The sequence below is a fragment of the Pleurodeles waltl genome, chromosome 4_2 (genome assembly GCF_031143425.1).
Source record: "Pleurodeles waltl isolate 20211129_DDA chromosome 4_2, aPleWal1.hap1.20221129, whole genome shotgun sequence".
NCBI lineage: Eukaryota > Metazoa > Chordata > Amphibia > Caudata > Salamandridae > Pleurodeles > Pleurodeles waltl.
The window spans coordinates 466,104,809-466,126,637 of record NC_090443.1 but is presented as its reverse complement, the minus strand read 5'-3'; the positions used below and the strand labels follow the sequence as shown (position 1 = coordinate 466,126,637).

The window sequence follows — 21,829 nt, the reverse complement described above, 5'->3', positions numbered from 1 at the left end:
AAATTGGATGGAGTCTGTCGAACAGCAGGATGCCTATTTCCACATTTCAATCCTGTAGTCACACCAGATGAATCTTGGCTTCATGGTTGGCTCTGACCACTATCAAGCTGCAGTCCTTCCATCTGGCCTCACTTCCACACCCAGGGGCATATTTATAATACCCTGGTGCCACCTCTTCACCACATTAACATCATTATGTTTTATGTTAATGTGGCCCAACGAGGCCGAATATCCCTGCGCCGTATTTACAGGTTGGAGCAATGCATGCATTTTGCTACTCTGTAACCCTTTGCGCTACATTATGCCTGCACCAGGCATAATATATGCAAAGGTGGCATTCCCCCATTAAAAGAGCCGGGAAAATGGCATGAGGAAATCCATGAGATTTCCTTGTGCCATTTTTTACAGCACTTTTAACGCCTTCTGAAGAGCAGGCGTTAAAAGGGGGCTTCCATTCTTCAGAAAGGGTCCCTATGTACTCTGCAGGAGTAGCGCCAATATTTTGGTGCTACTCCTGCAGAGTACATCAATAGCTTCATGAGAAATGACACCATTGCCCCCTACCCTGCGCCATGGTGCGCTGTATTTTAAATACGGCGCACACATGGTGGCGGTAGGGGGGGTGCTAAGGAGTGCATGGAAAGTGGGTCTGCACTCGGTGCAGGACCACTTTCCATATAGCTGCCCCCAAGTGCCTTCACAAAGATGATTGTGGTGGTAGCAGCTCACCTCAGAAGGAAGGGAATTTCCATGTTCCGTTACCTAGATGACTTGCCACTCATGGCCAAGACTCCTGAATTGGTGTCCTACCACTAATAAGAAACAACTCAACTGTTGTATGACCTCGGCTTTTTGGTCAACAAGCCAGAGTCTCACTTTGGGCCCTCTCAGCGCATTATGTTCATAGGGTCAGTATTGAATACCACATTGAATCGGGCCTTCCCTCGACCCCAGAGGATTCATGACATTCAGGCTATAATTCTGATGTTTTTGAATGGAGCGATCATTCCAGTCCTGATGGTCTTGTGCCTCCTAGCCTCCTGCATTCTGTTGGTCACACATGCATGCTGGCACATGAGGGCTCTCCAGTGGTGCTTCCTCAGACAGTGGTTCCAACACCATGGAGATCTTCAAGCTTGCATCAAGATCTGAAAGTATGATGCAGTGAATTTAAAATGGTTGAGAGTGAATGGCGACCTGACTCAAGGGAGACCGTTTCATCCTCTTACTTTGGTGGCCACATTAATCATGGAGGCCTCCACACTAGGTTGGGGAGCTCATCTGTAGGACAAGAGATCAGAGGCCTTTGGTCTCCAGAATAACAGATGTTACAAATAAATCTGTTGGGTTAGAATTTGCAGGTGATATATCTGGCTCTCAGGGCTTTCCGTCCTTCCCTTCATGGTATGTCTGTCCAGGTCTTAACAGACAACACAACAGCGATGCGGTACATCAACAAACAGGAAGGAGTGGAGTCTGTTCTATGCAGAGAAGTTCTATGACTCTGGTCCTAGGCTCAGGGCCAACGGATTTGTGTGGCAGCAAATTACCTGGCTGGATTGCCCAATATGCAAGCCGACAGCCTCAGCCAGCGTCAACTGGCCAACCATGACTGGCGCATTCACCTAGAGGGTGTTTGGAACATCTTCCAATCATGGGGGATTCCTCAAATGGCTGTATTTGTCACTCACAAGAATGAACACTGCTCGAAATTCTGTGCCGTCCAGTATCTAAATGCAGGGACCACCGGGGGACACATTTCACTTTAAGTGAACTGCTCCATTCATGTTGACATGTCCCCTCATGCCCTTAACTCCTTGCATATTGAGGAAGATTCACCTAGACTGGGCCCAAGTAATCCTAAAAACCCCAGACTGGCCAAGAAGGGTGTGGTATGCAGACATTGCTCATCTCTCCCTGCGCCCTCCGTCTCCCTCACAGGGTAGACCACCTGTCTCTGTCACAGGGGAAGGTTCCACACCCCAACCTCCAGAGCCTCCACCTACATGTCTGGAGATTGATTTGCGCAACCTGAATTCATTCTCTTTACCCCCTGAAGCAGTGGATACCATTCCTCCTCTAGACGCTTTTCCATCATGACTGATTATTTTAGAAGATCGGCCATACTTGTTAAAGGGTGTGATCAAAAATCCCTAGATCACCCTGAGGCCAATTTATCAGACGTTGTCTGCTTTGCATTCTGTTTAGGTCAGAAGGGCTGTTCAGTTGCAACAATAAAAGATTATTTGCAAGCCTTGATGGCTTTTCTATGTTTGTCTGATCAACTGTCTCTGTTTAAATCCCCCATTGTTTCCTGATTCCTAAAGGTTCTTACAAATAGATACCCTCCTACTCCCTTTATCATACCTCAGTGGAGCCTTAATTTAGCCTTTACTTTCTTAATGCGTTCTCCATTTGACCCCCTTCATAGCTGTAATTTACCATTATTGTCTTTCAAGACAATTTTCCTGATTGCCATCACATCAGCAAGATGTGTCAGTGAAACAATAGGCTCTGAGTGTAAAGCCACCCTTCACTACCTTCTTTCCAGATAAGCTGGTATTACGGATCAGGGCTACTTTCCTCCATAAAGTGGTTACTCCCTTCCACTTGGGTCAGTCCATCACTTTTTCCACACTCAGTCCTCCGCCTTACACTACAAAAGAGGATGAAAGACTGCATCAACTTGACCCCAAAAGAGCAGTCAGCTTCTATATTGGCAGAACCCAGAAGTTCAGACCTGATGATCAACTCTCATTGGGAAAAAAAGGGAAGGTTTTTCACAAACAGACACTATGAAATGGATTCTCTTGAGTATCAAGATATGATACCCAATGGCACAGAAGGACCTGTCAGAACGTATTTGAGCTCCTTTGACTAGAGACAAATTCTCTACTTTCGCCCTAGTTAGAGGGTTCCCCTTGCAGATATATGGAAAGCAGCCACTTGGCCATCCCTTCACACTTTGCAAAGCACTACTGTTTAGACTCTGAAGTGAGAAAGCATGGCGACCTTGTTCTTCAGGACTTCTTGGTCTATTAAACTATGATTCCACCTCCAGGTGTGGTACGGCTTGAAGAATCTATTCAAAAGGTGGGGAATCTACAGGTAGACATAGCCATCAGAAGAACAAGTCACTTACATTTGGTAACACTTTTTCTGGTGGATACAGTATCTACCTGCAGTTTCCTCACTAATATATATATATATATATATATATATATATATATATATATATATATATATATATATATATATATATACACACATATACATGTACATATACATGTACATATATATATATTTTTGTTATATATATATATATATATATATATATATATATATATATATACATTGAAGCAGATTTCTTGTAATTCCAAGAAAGGTCAGGACACTTCCAGTGTGATCAAAATTATTTTACTATGACACAGATTGTTCCTCCCAACGCTTTTCAGCCGTAGCCTTGTTCAATTTATTTATGCCAGAGGTCTCCAAACTTTTTAATGCCTCGCCCCCCCAATTGAAAAATAAAAATCATTGGGCCCCCCTCAGAATTTTTTACAATTATTTTATAAACATGGCAATGTTTAAATATGTCTAAACCTATTTAAACATTGCAGTTAAGTACTGTTACCTTTTTAAAGAAACTTCAATAACATGCTTCTGCTTAAAACAAAGGCCTGTTATCTGTATAATATATATTTTGGCCGGAGTCTGGGGCCCCCCCGGGGATCACTTCAGGCCCCCCTAGGGGGGCCCGCCCCCCAGTTTGAAGACCTCTGATTTATGGTGTTTCCCGACACCATGGTCGGACCGCCACTTTTTGAACCTCGGTATTTCGGGTTTTCTTAGTGGAATATATATATATATATATATATATATATATATATATATATATATATAGAGAGAGAGAGAGAGAGAGAGAGAGAGATAGGCAGACTATATATATTTAAATATAAATCACGTTTATATATCACGTTTATATTTATAAGTCTGCATTTATATGTAGGAGTATTTTAATATATAAGATATCGAGAAATGGACCTATCTTACTGAGTTGGTCAAATCTGTTAGCCTCAAATACTCAATACAAAATGGAGAGTAACTGACGTCACCATGCCGATGGGGTGTTTTATGGCTTTAGTGATGTCACATGGAACCAGCGCCTGCCTACTGGTGTTGGAGAGATACTGGAGAAAAGCTTCCAGATCCAGTCTTGTGCCTTGGATATTGAAAAGGTGAGGAATCTGCAAGTAGGTACTATATCCACCAGAAAAAGCATTACAGGAAATAAGTAACTTGTTCATCAGGATTGATGTTACAGAGATAGAAAATAGAATCCAGAGAGATGATGGATAGAGGAGAATGTCAGTTTACATGCATTTATGGAGAAAAAGCAGAAGTGCATCCATGATTGGAAAGCTAATAGCCAAGCAGGAAGCAAGGAGTGCATTTTAAGTTATCAGAGATGCTAATGCGAGGACCTGGAACACACAGAAATATGTTTAAGGGTTTATGCAATGCTTTTGCTACTAGATCAGGGACATATCTGTCACATGATCTATGCAATTACTGCAACAACTGTCAAATACCATTAGAGGAATATGACAATTTCCTCTGGTCTGGGAACCTTCGACATGTGCAGGTTCAGGTTGTACACAAACAAGTCCATATCTATGAATTCTTACTGGGACCAACTAGTGATGGCTAAATTCCCTCTTTTAAGAGGCATGAACGTTGGCTAGGGATGATCAGGAGTGCTAAGGGTCTCTGGCCACTAAACTTGAACCAAGGTGTAACCACTTCCTGAAATGATTGCAGGCTTGCTTGCTTTGGGCATACTCATACTTGAAGTTCCTTCATAACCCCAGCTTCTGTATCTGTTTAAGTTCTCTGCTTGATTGGGGAAACTCCAGTCTCCTGAAATTGTTGTGTGCCCAAGGTGTTTGAGACTTTCTCAACTCAATCGCTGCCTCTCATGAGGCAGACTTTTCTGAAGCCCACATAAAATCTTCCTTGGCCACAGTAATGGAGTTTTAGCTACAGGTTCCTACAATCACATCTATGGTGGTTTAGTGAAGTACAACATCCCTTACATCATATACAGTGACTTAACACAATTCCTATGGCACCCATAATATATACAGTGTCTAGCAGAGAAAAAACAGTCATAGATGTAATCTGGCACAGGAACTAGCTCACTATTAGGCTGAGCAAACAACTACAAAGTTGTGTAACCTGTTAGTCAATTTGTTCAGATTTTTAGCTAAAGAGTACCCGTGGTTAATCTTTATTACTCTAATGAGTAGGTTATTCTTTATGAGTGCACGGTATAGACTTCCACTTTGAGTCCAGTCCCATATTACCTGTTCTCTGTACACAGCTTGGAGATTGGTTGTGCACTATTTACAGTCACATCGGGAGCTTCGTCAGTAGGTAGAAGTTCACAGGTGGTTTTCCACTCTCAGATCTTGATGTTGGGAATCTGGGAATAAACAGCAGAGCAGACCTTGGAGGTGGTCATCTATCTTTCCTTGTTGTCCCCCTCCAGCGAAGGTTGCCCGGGACAGCTGTGCAAGTCACACACCATGACAAGGCAGTGGCAGAAACATTCCCTCCAGTCATGGTGCAAGGATAGCAAGTAGCACAATTTTACTTGAAGTTATCAATGCTTCAGGCAGCTCGCCACATGATTCAGACAGGGAAGCTGGGTGACCTCTCAGAGCTCAAATTGATGTTGGGTTTCCTCCAGGTACAAGTTGGCTCTTCTAGGTGCTTCATACACTGGAAAAAATGACATGGCTCCTTATCCTGGACAGTCTCTCCTGCTGAACCAGGTACTCTCCTTCTTTATCTAGGCAGGCTGTCTTCCAGGCACTAGGCAGACCCACAGCTTCTCCAGCAAGTTATGCAAACTTCAGGTGATGTCCCCTTTACTTTTTGGAGATTGAATATCATGAAGCCCAAGCCTTGACTCCCAGCAGCCTTTCGAATACCTTGTGCCCATGCCCATCCTTGGTCAAGAAAAACTTGGAACTGGAATAAAGTGGGGTGGTTTGGGTACCACCTTGTACCACTTTCCAAACAGGGCATGTTGATCCACTATCTAAAATCTAGGAACCGGTTTGGGGTAGCTTCTTTTTAAATATCATCTTTGGCTGCAGTGCTGATAGCTTTTGTGCAAGGAGACAGCTCTCGTAGCAGGGTGTGATTAAGCTGGCTCCAAGCAGGATTATCCAAAACATGGGCAGAATGAAGATTCTGCACTTGGCTGTCATCAGCAATCTTGAAGTAGCAATTAGGGAAAGACAAAATGGAAGCCCCTGCATGGAAACATCTCCACCCTTAACAACAGGATATGCCCCACTCATGCTCCCCTATCAGCAACCAAATATCAGTGCTTAGGGAAGATTAACTAGCAAACCCCTGTTAAAAGGTCCACAAAATATTTCTGAGGATGGCCTTGTGACATGTCACTCGAGGGATAACCAAAATTAATCCCATTTTCTTCAGCAGTCACACTTTTGCCCTCCTTAATTGCATTCAAGCAAAAATTGGCACACACAAGATGTCAATGCATGCATCTGGGTGTCACATATTACCAGAGCTTTGCAAGAGTACAACATGGCTGAAAAAACAGCAACCGGTGCACTACGAGAAGCCCTGCAGGGCCATGCACAGAAGAGGCTGTCATGGAGAAAGATCGCTGAGGGCAGGACAAGCTGGTGCCTTCACTCCTGCAGCAGCTCCTGTCTGGTCTCTCTGGCTGGCAGTGCTTGGGGCCCATGTCAGAGCATGGAGGTTTCAGTGACCTTTATCCAGGGGCTCAGGGTTTGGCTGGCTAGAACATGCCCACCAGCAGAAGGGTGGGAAATATTAATGTTCATGGAAACGCATGCAGGATGGTTGAACTCTATACAGTAATTTAACTTCAGATTAAGATTTGATGCCTTGTACTCCTCAAGGTCGACAAAGAGAATTTCCCAGCTCCCTAAAGTAGGACTCTCTTATCTCTCCAGGTAGCCATCCATCTCCCTGAACATTTGGAATGATAAACACAATTAGAAAGCAGGTCTAAACTACACTACAGATGAATACTGACTACCAAGGTATGGCTTTTGTTAGTACAAATATCAACACTATTATTGATATTGTTGCCTAATTACTGTTTCTTTATGAAATCTCAGGCCTGATTTAGGGTTTGGTGGATAGTGTTACTCAGTCACAAACATGATGGATATCCCATCTGCCGTATTACGATTCCATAATATCCTCTGGAAATCCTAATACGGCAGATGGGATATCCATCATGTTTGTGATGGAGTAACTCGTCCGCCAAACTCTAAATCAGGCCTTAGCCACTTGTTCCTTAGTTTGCCTAAGGATCCATAAAGCACTTCTTAATGACCACCCAAAGAAACTGCCTCTAAATCCTTCTGATATCCCTCATGAATATTTTTTCTGTCCACCAGCTGACTGGAATCTCTTCAGCAGCCCAGAGCTCCCTGTCTCAGGTGACCTCGTCCTTCTAAAACAAAACTCCCAACCCTAAACTATGACGAGGACCCACTCCACTCTCACCTCACTCCCAAACTACTTCCCCCAATTGGGAGTCAATACTTTTAAGATCACCTATCCTTGGAATATCTCAAAATACTCAGTGGAAAACCTTAAACTTATTATCCTGAGAGAATTTCCCAAAACCCTATTCACAGACCAATATCATTGCATTTGGAAATTAACCCTCAAAATCTACCTCCTTCGCTTCACTCACAGCACTGACCTACGGTTTAGCTCTTTACAAAAGAATCTGCATGTCTCCTCATTAACAAACATTCCTTTTGGATGTAGACTAAAGTGTGTTTCATCCCACTGCTTAAGGGTAACCTTTCAATTTCCATCATGTGAAAATCATGTGTCCAGCAAAAGACTCTAACCTAGTGTTGGTTGTCCAGCTCTTTCTTACTCTGAGGCCTTTTTCCTCTGACTCATGCCAAACCATTCCTGGACAATCCCTGACTCTGAACACATCCCTTGCAACTTTCAGACAATACCATGCCTCTGAACATATCCATTCAATTCCTTTGTCAGACAGCCTAGCCCAATAGCTAAATCTCTTCACCCCAACCCCTTCACTTCGGCCTCCCCTTCACTAACACCCCCTTTCTTGAGAAGCTTATCTGCCCCAGACCTCTTTTCCCCTGACCCCTATTAAAAGACCCCTAACATCTTATCTTTGCCCAAACAACTCATCCCTCATGCCCACACCTCATCTCATACCTGTCCACCTACCCTACTTTTGTTTACCCTCTCCTTCTGTGTTCCTGTCATACCACGTCACTTGCTGGGATATCTCCCCCTCCACACTTCCCCAGGCCTCACCTCACCAAATCTCTACCATGCTTCCTCCTCTCTCTTTTTGATCCCTCTCTCATCATCTTTCCCTATATTTCGGCATCTCTCCCCCCAGATCCGGGTATTCACCAGTGAACCTCAACCCCCTTCACCCACACTCTGACACTTCTCCTTCAACTACTCATATGAACTAACCTGCCTCCCTACCCTAGCACTCCCTCCACCACACTTACCCTCCACCTAACTGCCCACTCCTGATAATTCACTCCTGCCCCTTCTCACCTCCCATGCTAGATTCTTCCTGGTTTTTATACTCATGTTCCCTACCACCAGTACCTCTGAATCACAATCACCACCACTAGTACCTCTGTATCCCAAACCAGCTCGAATGTTCAACAGAAGTCCCTACATTGTTCAGAAACTTAAATGCCCCCATTTCAGAGCTCCTGTCCTCTTTATCCAGCTGACCACAAAATTGACATCCTAACACAATCTTTCTCTCTGCTCTGTAATTTGCTTGCAAACCACAAATATTGCCTACAACAGCAAAGCATGAGCACTGTCTCTGAATAACAGCCCACAGAGGCTCAGTATTCCGACACTGTTCAAGTGAACCCAATCAGGCATATTCTTCCCTTGATGAGGATCACAAACCACAGCCCCTCTGACACACACTCCAAAATCACACAAATCTTATCCAAGTGCCCATTTATCCCCTGGATACACTATGCTTCAACCCACTGCCTTTCCTTTCAGATGCATGCTCCATAACTGCTGTTCAGCAACTACACATTGCCTTGAGGCTTTGTCAACAATCAAGAGTTTCAACCTGATCATCCCATTACTGAAACCTGGCTCAGTGATGCCACAAACAATATACTGAGCATTCTTCTGCCTCAACTCTACTCCATTCTTTGTCATGACTGGAAAAACAGACACAGTGGGGGTTTAACTGTCTTTCACAAAAGCTCACTAAGTTTCAGGGTCCTTCCCTTGATTCGCTATCACTCATTCTGATATATTTCTCTGGATATCACCTCCCCCACTGCTCACAATCTCAAAGTGAATGCAATCAACACTTTGGCCGAAGAGTGCCTGGAGTTCAGCACATCCTAATTAACTAGCTTCAACATCCTCTTACAGGGGTGGCGGGGTTTTAATCTTTAATGGGTGACTAAAGGCAGCAAACCAATGGGAACTGCTTCCTTCATTTTCAGCGACAGTGATCTTAGACATAATTGCCAGAAACCGACACACTGCAAGGTCTTCACTCTGGATCTGATTATATCTAAGGTTCCTCACCTAAAGCCGACTATGCCATCCCAGCAGATTTTCCAGGTCCCCTTTTAGTCCCCTAACTGCATTAAAACCTCTGGTCAACCAACAAAGGAGAAAACTTGGTTTAGGAACATAAGAAACATCAATATTAAGGCCCTTGCAAATAAAGCTCACTCGAATCTCGCCTCTGTATTTCCCCAACTTGATATCAGGGATGCCACAGACAAATTTAATAACTGCATGGAAACCTTGATAGAAGAATTTGCACCTCACAAGCAAAAAGGGAGGAAAGTGGAAAGTGAAGCAGTTCTGTTTTTTATCACCCCAGTTTAAGATTCAGCCCTATTGCATACCATAACAAAGGTGAAACCATCAAACCAACTTTCTGATGCTGTCACTGGTTGTATCAATGAAGATCTTGGTAAAAAGCCCCTCCCCTTTCGGTCACTGTGGTTTAATCTTTCCTCAAAATGGTACCTTCCAGGACAGTCTAAAAATTGACCAAATCTCTCCTTTGTTAAAAAAGGTGATCACTGGACTCTGGTGACCTAAACAACTTATGTCCAGTATTCACCTTTCCCTTCTCAGGTAGGCGAAAAAAGGCTGCATAGCCTCCCAACTGTCATCCCACATCCATGCAAATACCCTGCTAGACAATCTGGCTTTAGACAGGGCTGCAGCACTAAGATTGCATTTCTGCAGTTCATCAATGACTCACTCTGTGTCCTCGACACTAGAAACTCATGTTTTCTTGTTCTTCTCCTCAATCTCTTGGCTTCCTTTGAGTCAGTCAACTACACCAGCATCCTTAGGCATCGAATGGGCATCGAAAAGGGTAGGTCTTGTTTATCTCCTATCTAATTAACCATTCACAAATAGTGATAGTTGGGAGCTCTCACTCTAACCAAGTCAGCATGCAAGAAAGGGTTTCTTAAGGCTAGATTACATCACCAATTCTATTGAACAGCTATCTTGAACCAAGATGTGAAACCCTTAGGAACTCTGGGGTCCTCTTTAACCTGTATATTGACAATACCCAGATCTACTTGAAGTTCTCTTTTCCCCTGGATAACATTATTCTTCTCTCCAACACACTGGCAAGAATTCAAACATGGAAGTCATTTCACCACCTTAATCATAATCCTGCAAATTCAGAATTCCTTCTTATATCTTTATAGAAATCCACTCTATATGCACAAGAATGGATAGTATCTCTCCCTGCCCTGGATTATAACCCACAGGAGACCAAGTCACTTGGTTTCATCCTTGACAGTTAACTTAACCTCCATAGTCAAACTGTGGCCAAGGCCAAAAGCCAACTAAGGCGGCTCTGGCAGATCAGTCAGCTCATTTCAGGACATGAGTTAAAATCAGTTCGTCAGTCGTTTGTTCTCTCCAGACTTCATCACAGAAACAGACTCCTCTCAGGCATCCCAAAAGCGCTTTTAGCTCTGCTAAAAGCAGTTTTACATGCTGTGGCCCACTTTGTTACTACACACAAGAAATCTGGCCACATCATATCCATCCTGCTATTCCTCCAATGACTTGAGAGCTCAATTTTAAACTGCCTGTACCACACATAAGCTCTACGTTCCCCTTTACCCAACTACCTAACAGATATATTGATACATAAAATAGGGTTCAAGAAGTTGAAGTTAGTGGTAACTGTGAATGTTTTGCGACCACACTCACGGTTGCAAAACATTCTTACACCCCTCTGTGAGTCGCAATTAGAAAGGGACGACCTCGGCATGCCCTTTCCTAATAGTGAGTCACAAACACATTTTGCGAGTCGGTAATTGGTTGCCGACTCGGAAAATGTGGATGGTACATGCCAAAAGGCATTTTAACAGGTCACAAACGGTCGGATGGGCCGTTTGCGACCAGTAAAAGCCTTTGTACATCTGGCTCCTATGTTCCCAAACACACTTTTGAATGTCTGTTTCTTCACTTTTCCTGTGCTGTATCTCAAATATTTTCTTGTGATGACTGATGGTGACTGTACTCTTGTAAAGTGCACTGATGCCCTAGGGCCATGTTTGTGCTATAAAAAAATCACACTAAATAAATAAATGAGTGGGGCGGGTAGGTTTGTTCAGCATTAAAAATACCATATTACTTGTTCCCTCAGCCAGGGAGGGAAGAGAGGAGCAATAGGGATTGGACCACTGTTAGTTGTACCCAATCAATCATACCCCAAAACGTAGTCAGAACAGATTAGGAGTAGTCTGAAGAAAAAGACCAACAAGAGTTTCAACACGTCTGCTATAAAAAAGAGTCTATCTCTGTTGAGAGAAGGATTTCTTTCCTCATTTAATTACCCGGAGCCTACTGAAACCAGGGATAAAGGCATTTAATTCCTTCTTCATCTGAGTCCTGCCCTCTGGATGACATAAGCTCTCCCATTGCTAGGTGCATATCTGTGGGGTATGCCTAGAAGCTCCACCTTCATTTGTTAAATAGGGGCATATTTGTGATGCCCCTAGTGCCACCTTGCACCACATTAGCATCATTTAAAAAAAAAATCGAATGTGGCATTAAGGTGGCAGTTCCCACGGGCCATATTTACAAAGTGGCGCCACGCAAGCAGTGCTTCTCTTTGTAAAATCTTGCGTAACATTATGCCTGTGCCAGGCATAATGTATGCAAGGGGGGGGGCGTTCCCACATATGGAGGCCCAGAAAAATGGCACAGTGAAATGTATTAGATTTCACTGCGCCATTTTTAGCGTCATTATTAATGCCTGCCTAACTCGGAATAGGAATGCTTTTTTTCAGCAGAATGCAGTTGCAAAGCACAACTTCATGGCATGTTGAATTTATTGCCTCTTGCAGATGGCATGTTCTGTGCAGAACCTCGATCTGGATCCCTCTACTTTATCACACAAATCTCTGGAACTTCTGGCCACTACCAGTGATTGGAAGTGATACATTTTGTGTTTGAATAGCATCAGCTTACCAAGTTAGTGTGTATCACTATCTTATTATAGGCTCCAGTTTTTCATAGGAACAAGGCTGTCCTTTGTATACATCCATGATAGATGCCTAAATAACTATCTGGTTTCTACATCAGCCAAGAGGTTGTGTTCACTTCCTTTCCCCAGATCATCTTCTGCCTCTGAGGGGACTGAGCACTTCTGACAATTAGGAAATGGTCTATAATTAAAGGGCAGTGCACCACCCAAGCTTTTCGGTCTTCATACAAGGTGTTTATCACCCACACAGTCCCTCTCTTGGGAAGAACAACATTCATATCCAATGCTACAAAATGATTAATCACGACTTTCTGCCAGGCATCAATTTCCATGTGGCAAGGGCCAAGGTGGCAGCCAACTGGGCTTCTCTACTTAAATTAATTGGATCACAAACTGATGCATAGTTTGATGTTGCCCTTCTCAATAAGCTATTTGAGCTTGTTTTACAAATAAAGGTGCTGTTCCCCTACTAAAATAAATACTCTTCATTGTTGTCATGAGTCTGGAAGAAGAGAGACCAGATATACCAATGAGTACAAGTTGTTTAACATAGATTATTTGATGTAATACTGTGTTCGATTCATCCATCACCCTTCCTGGATGCTTAGGTGAAAATAGAGAGAAAATAAAAGGTATATGGCATTAGCGGTCATTTACAGCAAAACGGCGGGCTTATTCAAGATCTTAAATTGAATTGGGAGAAAATTCGCTCTCCTTTACCAGCATCGCTGCTGCAAGCTACCACCCACTTGATTGGCAACCCTACCAATCATAATCATTTGAAACACTGTACATGGGGCTAATAGTACCTATTTGGATTGGGGAGCCTACACACATAAACAATCACTCTCTCATTTTTTACAATAACAATTTAAATAGAACAAATCTTATGTATCAAAAGCACATTTTATAAGAAACATTATCATTGAGAAACACGTGAAATAAATACATAAATAATACATTAACACTCATTATCACATCACAAAGCTTCTATTGGAATATTGAACCTATCTGTGGGTTCACTGTCATCAGTAGAATTCTCACCACAGATGAATACACAGTTTTAGCAAAGACAAGGGTATAGTTTAATTTTAGCATACACCAGATTTCAGGAAACAGCCAACACGTGTTTCATGGTTAACACACTCCATTTTTTCAGGACTTCAAATTGTCATATTTAGTCAGCAGATAAAGTCACACCAAAGTTCAAAGATCCACAGTCTCTGATGAACATATGCTGTAACAAGTCAAAGGATCTGGATAGGTATCCTTTGTAGGATGAGCATTATATACATGAACCCAACCTACATGGATTTCTCATAGATGAGGGGTAGTGTTACACCCCCATTAAATATTAAAAGTAGCTTTCAATCATATTTAATGCCTATTATAAGGTTATTATAAGGCTGGTCAACGTATGAATCCTCATTGGAATATTTTTTTAACAATGCAGCACCAGTGAATACTTAAAGTTTGCACTTTGGTCATGCACATCAACCTGGTTCCAAAACAAAATCAGTCCTGTCCCTGAAATAAAATGTTTTAATTACACTTTGGAAGCTTAGCACATCTTCGTGTTTCTGGAAGAAAAAAGAATCAGGATGACTAATGCTATATCCACTACAGTGATATACTTGCAGCTATTTTTTAAACTTCTTTGACTATTGACTCAAGACCTCACGATCTAGATCCAATTTTTAAGATCTCTACTATGAGCAAGAAGGGAAATATTGTCTATGAGACTATTCACAATTTGGGCCTGGTCCTAGAAGGTATCGAAATTGAGGTGTGAGATGGAGCTATTATTTTGAACGGGGATTTCAAATGGCAACGTTTTTAGAAGTTGACAGACTCTGTAAAGCTTCTCACATTTACACAATTGTATAATACTTTCCAAACCAAGAGGAATTTACTAAACATTTTTCCAGCAAACAATATTTCTGATGAAGGAAGTAGATGTTGCAAGGCTTTGTTCTCTAGTTCGTACATTTTGAAAAGTTGACAACATTTGCAGAAGCCTGGTCACAACGATCTGACTAAAGGTAAAATGTGGATTTGAATTTTTTGATTGAGTGGCGTCTTCTGTTGATTTAGCTAACTAGACAGTCTATCTTTATTCTGCTACTGAATACATTCCAAACATTCTCATGCAAACACCACTCTTAAAATTACCAATTTCTTTCACTGATATTGTGTACATATGCATCAGATTGCACAGTATTCAGTCAACATACCCGTGTGCCAGTTTCCACATATCCTTTATCACGCCCATGATCAAATACTGCTGGTTTTCTTTCAAATTCAGCCCATCTCGGCACGTCATATGAGAGAAGAATGTCCTCAAACTGTCAGACTTCACATCTGTGTCCGCTCCTGGGGAGAATATCACATTAGGTATAATTGAAATTGTGTCAGTCATTAGTGAAATTCCTCCTAGAGTATTTTGTATGGGGCTAGCACAGGGGTGAATAAAGTTGTAGGGAAATTGGTAGAGAGAATCAGGTAAAACCACTTATAAATGAAGCCGGAATGGTAAATGATTTGGTACCACTCACTTTCTACTTTGGGTTTCTTAAAATGGGAACATCTGACTCTGGTAAACTGTGTTCTGAATTAGGAACTAGAATTAGGAATTGACCACAAGTGTTTCAAAATTAATTTTGCTAATTTGGACTGGGCTGTTAGACCTAATACGCTGAGGCAGTTTTTCCCCAATCTTTTTTGCTTTTTTCAGAAGATTCTGCTGATTCTCCCTTAGGACCATGGGCACTTTCCCACTAAGTATGAAAGTGCCTGCATGCCTTCCTACATATGCTGGCTAGTGTGTGCATGCGTGCCCACTGATGTTTCAAACATGTATCCAGCCTGCCATAAGGCCTGTGTATACACCCTTGAACCTATAGTGTTCTCATACATGTGTCCAGACTGCTGTGCAGGCTTGTATGTGTGCAAGGGCACGTATGCCCAGGAAGTGAAAAATACCCATGTGTATTTTCACTACACATCACAGCTTCTCTTCCCATAGGTTAACATGGGGGAGTTTACTAGCTGCAATAGTGGGTTGCAATAGAGTAGCCTCATAATGTTTCTTTCATTGATTTCTGCCTGAAAAACCCATGGTAAAGAGGGTATTGTAAAAAAAAAAACGTAGAAATGACACTTTTAGAAAGTGGGCATTTCTATGCTCTAAAATGCTTTGTGTGCCTTTTAGATTCGACTTTAGTCCACACTGGAAGCTGGAGGAGCACATCTGTGCATTCCCCAGCAACAACTATAAACCATGGGCACACAACTAGAATGACAGACCTCTGCCATTTGGGGTCCTGGCTGGATAGATTGGATGGAGAAGTTTTGACACTTATGGCCCCACTAAAGATTAAGATCTGCATTCCACATCCTCATGGCAGACAGGACTTACATTTAGGGGAGACATCTGTGGTTCAAAGGGGAGCCCTCTGAACCTCTCCCAACTTCAAAGATACAGAATAACTACTGGTGGCACACTGCACCAAAGTAGAGATACGCTTGTGGAGATGCAGGACCAGAGATACTGGACTGCGTAGTGTGCACTGCCAGAAGAATCCGTTGTGCACACAAAATAATTACTGCCCTTGGAAGGGACTGCACCTCCTTCCTGAATCGTGGCTTGCCTGAACCAACTGCCTGCTGCTGAGTGACATCTTGAAGTGTGCTCTCCAAGGGCTTATTTGCTTGCCCCCAGTTCTTTGGTGGAGGTCTCAGGGACATCAAAGATCTCCTGTGAGGAACCACACCTTCTACCCATGACATCTCGAGGATAGTGCCCTCTTGAGTGTAACCAAGTATTGTGCCTGAAGGCCTAGTGCACAGTCTTTAAAGCACTGCCCGCAGTGAAGGAGTGTGGCCCTTACTCATGGGGCCACAGCACACATAAGAGTTATGTTGGTGATGAATGTATTCACCGGTTGTGGGACCCCGCGTGGCCTGCTTCGTCGATCGTGTTGCATTTCTTTTGTGCGAAATGCTGACTGTATGCTCATTGCATGCAGTGTCTGATTCACAGTTTGGGACCCTTGGAGGTGGGGGCATACCCATAGCAGTGCCGCATTCTGCCTCGTGTGGCACCGCTGAACCTGCGCCTCTTTGTGTGCACCAGACGTTGTGCCTCATTCTAGGCGGGTACGGAATTGGTAACTCGTCATGTGAGATCGGAACAGTCTGGTGCGACTTAAGTCATTGCGCACTAGACACTGTGCCTCATTCCAGGAGGTACGGAATTGATACTTCTTCTTGTGTAATCGGAATTGTCTGGTAAGATGCAAGTAATCATGCACCAGACATTGTGCCTCATTCCAGGGAAGTACTGAATTGATAACTTTTCATGTGTGATTTGAATTGTTTGGTGCGACTCAAGTCATTAAGCACCAGGCGCTGTGCCTCCTTCCAGGGAGGTAAGAAATTGGTAACTCTTTGTGTGTGATCGGAATTGTCTGGTGTGACTCAAGTCATTGTGCACCAGATGTTCTGCCTCATTCCAAGGAGGTACAGCATTGGTAATTCTTCGTGTGTGATCAGAATTGTCTGGTGTGACTCAAGTCATTGAGTACCAGACATTGTGCCTCATTCCAGGGAGGTATGGTATTGGTAACTCTTCGTGTGTGATCAGAATTGTCTAGTGTGACTGAAATCATCATGCACCACACATTGTGCTTTACAGAATTGGTAACTCTTCCTGTGTGATAAGAATTGTCTGGTGCGAATCAAGCCATCGCGCAACAGATGTTATGCCCCGGTTCCAGGGGGTGCAGAGGAGCAGATTCATGTGCTGGAGTGCCTGGTCTGGTGCTATTGTGAATGGCATGTGTCCTACAATGACTCTACCCATGAATGGAAGAACAGAGCTCATGCCAGAAGGCACAGTGCACAGACCTTTGATAGAACTTCCAGAGTGGGTACAAACCTCCATTTGTTGACTGCTGCCTGATCAGCCTATTATCTATTTTTTACCCACCTTAACCCCAGGACCCCGAATAAGAGTGACTCTGGCTGTGATCAGCCTTGTACCTGGGGAAAGGTATCTTTCCTCTCCAGCCCATGAGGGTGGGGTATTAGGGGTTGGGTGAAGGGTGGAGGAGGGTCTGTGAGAACAGTTACAACTGACCTGCGGATGTCAGTGCACCATATTAGGGTGTTGGCAGCTAGTGTGTTGGAGTGCGTGCAATACAAGCCTGCCTGATATCTGTGGCACTGCGTAGCGGTGTGGAGTGAGTGTGGGGGAGTGACTGCCTGTGATTAACTGCACCACACTGCGCTGTTGCTGTACATGTTGTTTTGTTTCCAAAAGAATATTACTGTTCACATTGTTTTTTACCCGGGCGGCCTAGGCACACAAGGCTATTCAAAAGTGCTGTAATTATCTGTGTGTACACATTGCTGCTATTGTTGTGAACTGGGGTGCACCCTATAACTCTTTGGTATTGAATGAGAATCATTGCTAGGATGGGTCTCATGCTGACAATGTTTTGCACAGCGTGAGGGTGCTGGGAGGGAAGGTAGGATTTTTCCCAAGTGCACATGCTGCTGATGTCATTTTAACATGGTTGGGCCTAGAACTGCTAGTGTTATTTCCAAATGTGATTTATGCCAGATGTTCCTGATGTACAGATTGTAGTTCACAGGGCAGGGTGTTATGTAAGTGAAAGGCAGGACATGTACTTGTAAGTTCTACATGTTCTGGTAGTGAAATACTCCCAAAGTCATTTTGCACTACTGTGTGAAGCCTGCTCCCCTCACAGGGCAGCATTGGAAATTCATTTATACTTTTAAGTGGAAATTTCTGATCTGAAAGGAGTGCCATTGTCATGTGTGGTATTTGTTGAAATGGTCGAGAGAAATCCTGCGTACTGGTGAAGTTAGATTTAACTAACAATTTACTTGCCTTTGGTAACGCATTATCTGGTAGAGACTCTATCTAGCTGTAGATTCGTACTTTTAGAATTTCCTGGCATCAGCTTGGAATCTGGAATTTTTTGCTGAGCAGTACCCTGTGCGCGCCTTTGGGTGGTGTGGTTCGGATCCCCATTGCGTCGTCGGCACAATTGGAGCTGTCTGTGACGTCATGGTGTGATGCTATTAATTGTGTTTGACCAATGACTTTGTGTTTCATCACTATGCATATTAGTTGCTCAATGTTCACCAGTAGCACATTATTCAGTTTAGCTGCCTATTGGCTTTAACATGACATTAGACATTACATTTGGTATTTAGGTTTGCTGCCTATTGGCTTTAACATGGTATTAGCCATTACATTCTGTATTCAGTTTAGCTGCCTATTGGCTTTAACATGGCATTAGACATTACATTTGGTATTTAGGTTATCTGCCTATTGGCTTTAACATGGAGTTAGACATTGGAGTTGAGACATTGCAGATGAGCTGTGTTTTTCCAAGCTGTGTTTTTCCACATGATAGACCAAGCTGTGTTTTTCACACCAAACCCTAGCTGATAAGAGAGCGTAGATTTTGTGTTTACCTCTCAATCCAGTCTGGGAACAAGTGAAGTTTGGAGAATTGGCCACTCTCCAAGTTTATTCGGTTCTCACACTGAGTTTGCTTTTAATGATGGCCCTGGGCAACAGCGAGGGGGAGAAAGATCTTGACTTCAGACAGGAACGGACGTCAGTTGCCTGTCTCCCGTTTGGGTAGAAAATCTCTTTCTCGCAGTTGAACTGGAGTCATCAACTTGCAGACCTCAGAAAGATGAAGCGGAGTGATAGGCCCTACGGTGATGCAATTTTGACTTTAATACTTTGCTTTGAAGTTATGCGATAATATAATCACATGTATTTGCTGTGTACATTGCAACTGAGAAGTACTTTGATATATTTTGCTTTGATTGCTGCAACTACTTTTAAACGTGTGCTTCCAACCTACTAATTTTGCCTTTCAGGAACCTTGTGGTGAAGTAGTAATAATGATAAATGTCTTCTTTAAACTAAGAAGTGCATTCCAGAGAGGTTTTGTAAGCTGGGTCATAGGATAAGAGAAGGAAAGCAAAACACACAGTCACCTATAAAAGCTCCACCCCTGCGTTAGTACGTCAGTTCTTTTTCCCACGAACTTCCACACCAGAAGCGCAGAGCCATGGATCAGTTCATCTGTGCATAAAACCAGGGCCCTGAAAGGGACAACCCCTGACCGTATTAGACATATCCGCAGAGCGGGGAGGCATGGGTGGATGTAAGGAATCTGCAGCTAGATAGAGTCTGAAGGAAAGTAACTTGTTCTTCTGATAGAGACTTCTAGGTGCAGATTTCTTACCTTTGTAATAGATAGCCAAGCCATAACCTCCTGGCTTACTAGAAAGTCCTGTAGGATCGAACGGGAAAAGTGTCCGTACCTCCAGACCTGAGTGTCCAGGCAGTAGTGTTTTGCAAACGTGTACAAGGATGCCCACCTTGCTTCCTGACAGATATCTAGGACCGGAACACCCCATGCTAGCACAATGGTAGCAGCTTTACCCCTCATAGAAGGAGCCCTCAAACCCTCAGGACGCTGCTTCTAGGCCAGTGCATAGCAGATCTCAATTCAGAGAATAAACCAGCATGGAATGGTTTGTTTTTGCACTGCCTCTTCCTTAGAGGGATGCGGTGGAGCAAAGAAAGTGGGCAGGGTGATATTCTAACCCAAATGAAATGGGGTCACTACCTTGGGAAGGAAAACGGCACCTGTTCTAAGAGCTACCTTGTCTGGGAACATGTGAGATACGGGGGCTTAGATGAAAGAGCTTGCATCTCACTCACCCTTGTGGCAGATGTTATTGCCACTAAGAAGGCTATCTTGATGGTGAGCAGCCGGAAGCTATAATTGTGTAAGGGCTCGAAAGAGAGCACACATGAGAAACGTGAGGACCAGATTTAAGTCCCATTGAGGCATTCCAAAGGCCGCAGGGGAGAACATATGTAAAAGCCCTTAAGAAATCTGTGTACAATACGAAATTTAAAAAGTGAAGGCTGATCAGGCAGCCGAAGGAACGCTTATAAGGCAGAAAGATAGGCTTTGAGAGTGCCAAAGGCAGAACCCTGCTGGGCAAGGGATAGTATAAACAGAAGGATATCAGAAAGAGAAAAAGAAAGAGGATGAATAGATCCTTCTGCACAATAATATCCAAAGCGTTTCCAATGGCAGGCATATACCATTTTAGTGGAGGGACACCTGGCTGCCAAAATAACTTTACAGACTTCGGGAGGAAGGTCAAAGGCCATCAACTGTCACCGTTCAATCTCCACGCATGAAGGCGCAGAATTGACAGGTTCGGATGGAGAACCTTCCCTTCCTACTGTGATAGAAGATCTTCCCGAAGAGGCAGCTTGATTGGAGGATCACTGCTCATTTTTAGAAGCTCGGGATACCAGGCTCTCTGTGCCAAGTCCGGAGCCATTAGGATTACTTGGGCCCGGTTGTTCTTGATCTTCTTGAGAACTCTGGGCAGAAGTTATATGGGTGGAAATGCGTAGAGGAGGCCTGAACTCCACTTGAGACAAAAAGCGTCTCCGAGCGTTTGCCGCTTTATAAACTCCAACGTGCAATACTGCTGACATTGTGCGTTCTCTGGGGAGGTGAACAGATCTAACCAAGGCTTTCCCTACTGTTGAAAGAGTCCTTGTGTCACCTCTGGATGGAGACATCACTCGTGATCCTGTAGGCATTGATGGCTGAGTTTGTCTGCCCTGGCGTTCAGAGAACCTGAAAGGTGTGGAACCACCAGGGTTATGCCCTGTTGTTCCAGCCATGTCCAGGGACGCAGGGCCTCTTGACAAAGAGTCCACAACCCCACACCACCCTGCTTGTTTCAGTACCACATTGCGGTAGTGTTGTCCATGAACACATGCACTATCTTCCCTTTAATGCTTTCAATGCAAGTCTGATTACCCGGAGCTTCAGTAAATTGATTTGAAGTCCAAATTCCGCCGGAGACCAGAGACCTCTGATCTCCACCTCTGCCAGATGGCCACCCCATCCTCGAAGTGAATGATCTGTCACTACTGTGAGATCTGGCTAGGGAAGGGAGAGGAGTCTTCCTCTGACCCATTTGCAGTTCACTAACCACCACTGTAGGTCTTTTGCAGTTCCCTCCGAGACCTGAACCATGTCGGTGAGATTCCCCTGATGCTGTGCCCACTGGAACTTCAGGTCCCGCTGCAGAGCCCTCATATGCCGTCTGGCATGATTGACTAACAGGATG

The 21,829-nt window shown here is 43.6% G+C and overlaps 1 protein-coding gene across 1 annotated transcript in view; it reads right to left on the bottom strand.

The window, feature by feature from the left end:
- The window catches only part of LOC138292914 (complement C3-like), a 2,405,892-nt gene that overhangs the window by 74,877 nt on the left and 2,309,186 nt on the right, over positions 1-21,829 (bottom strand). Inside the window, exon 40 of the mRNA XM_069231788.1 lies at positions 14,842-14,980. Coding sequence (XP_069087889.1) covers positions 14,842-14,980 — 139 coding nt within the window. The remainder of the gene's footprint in view (positions 1-14,841; positions 14,981-21,829) is intronic.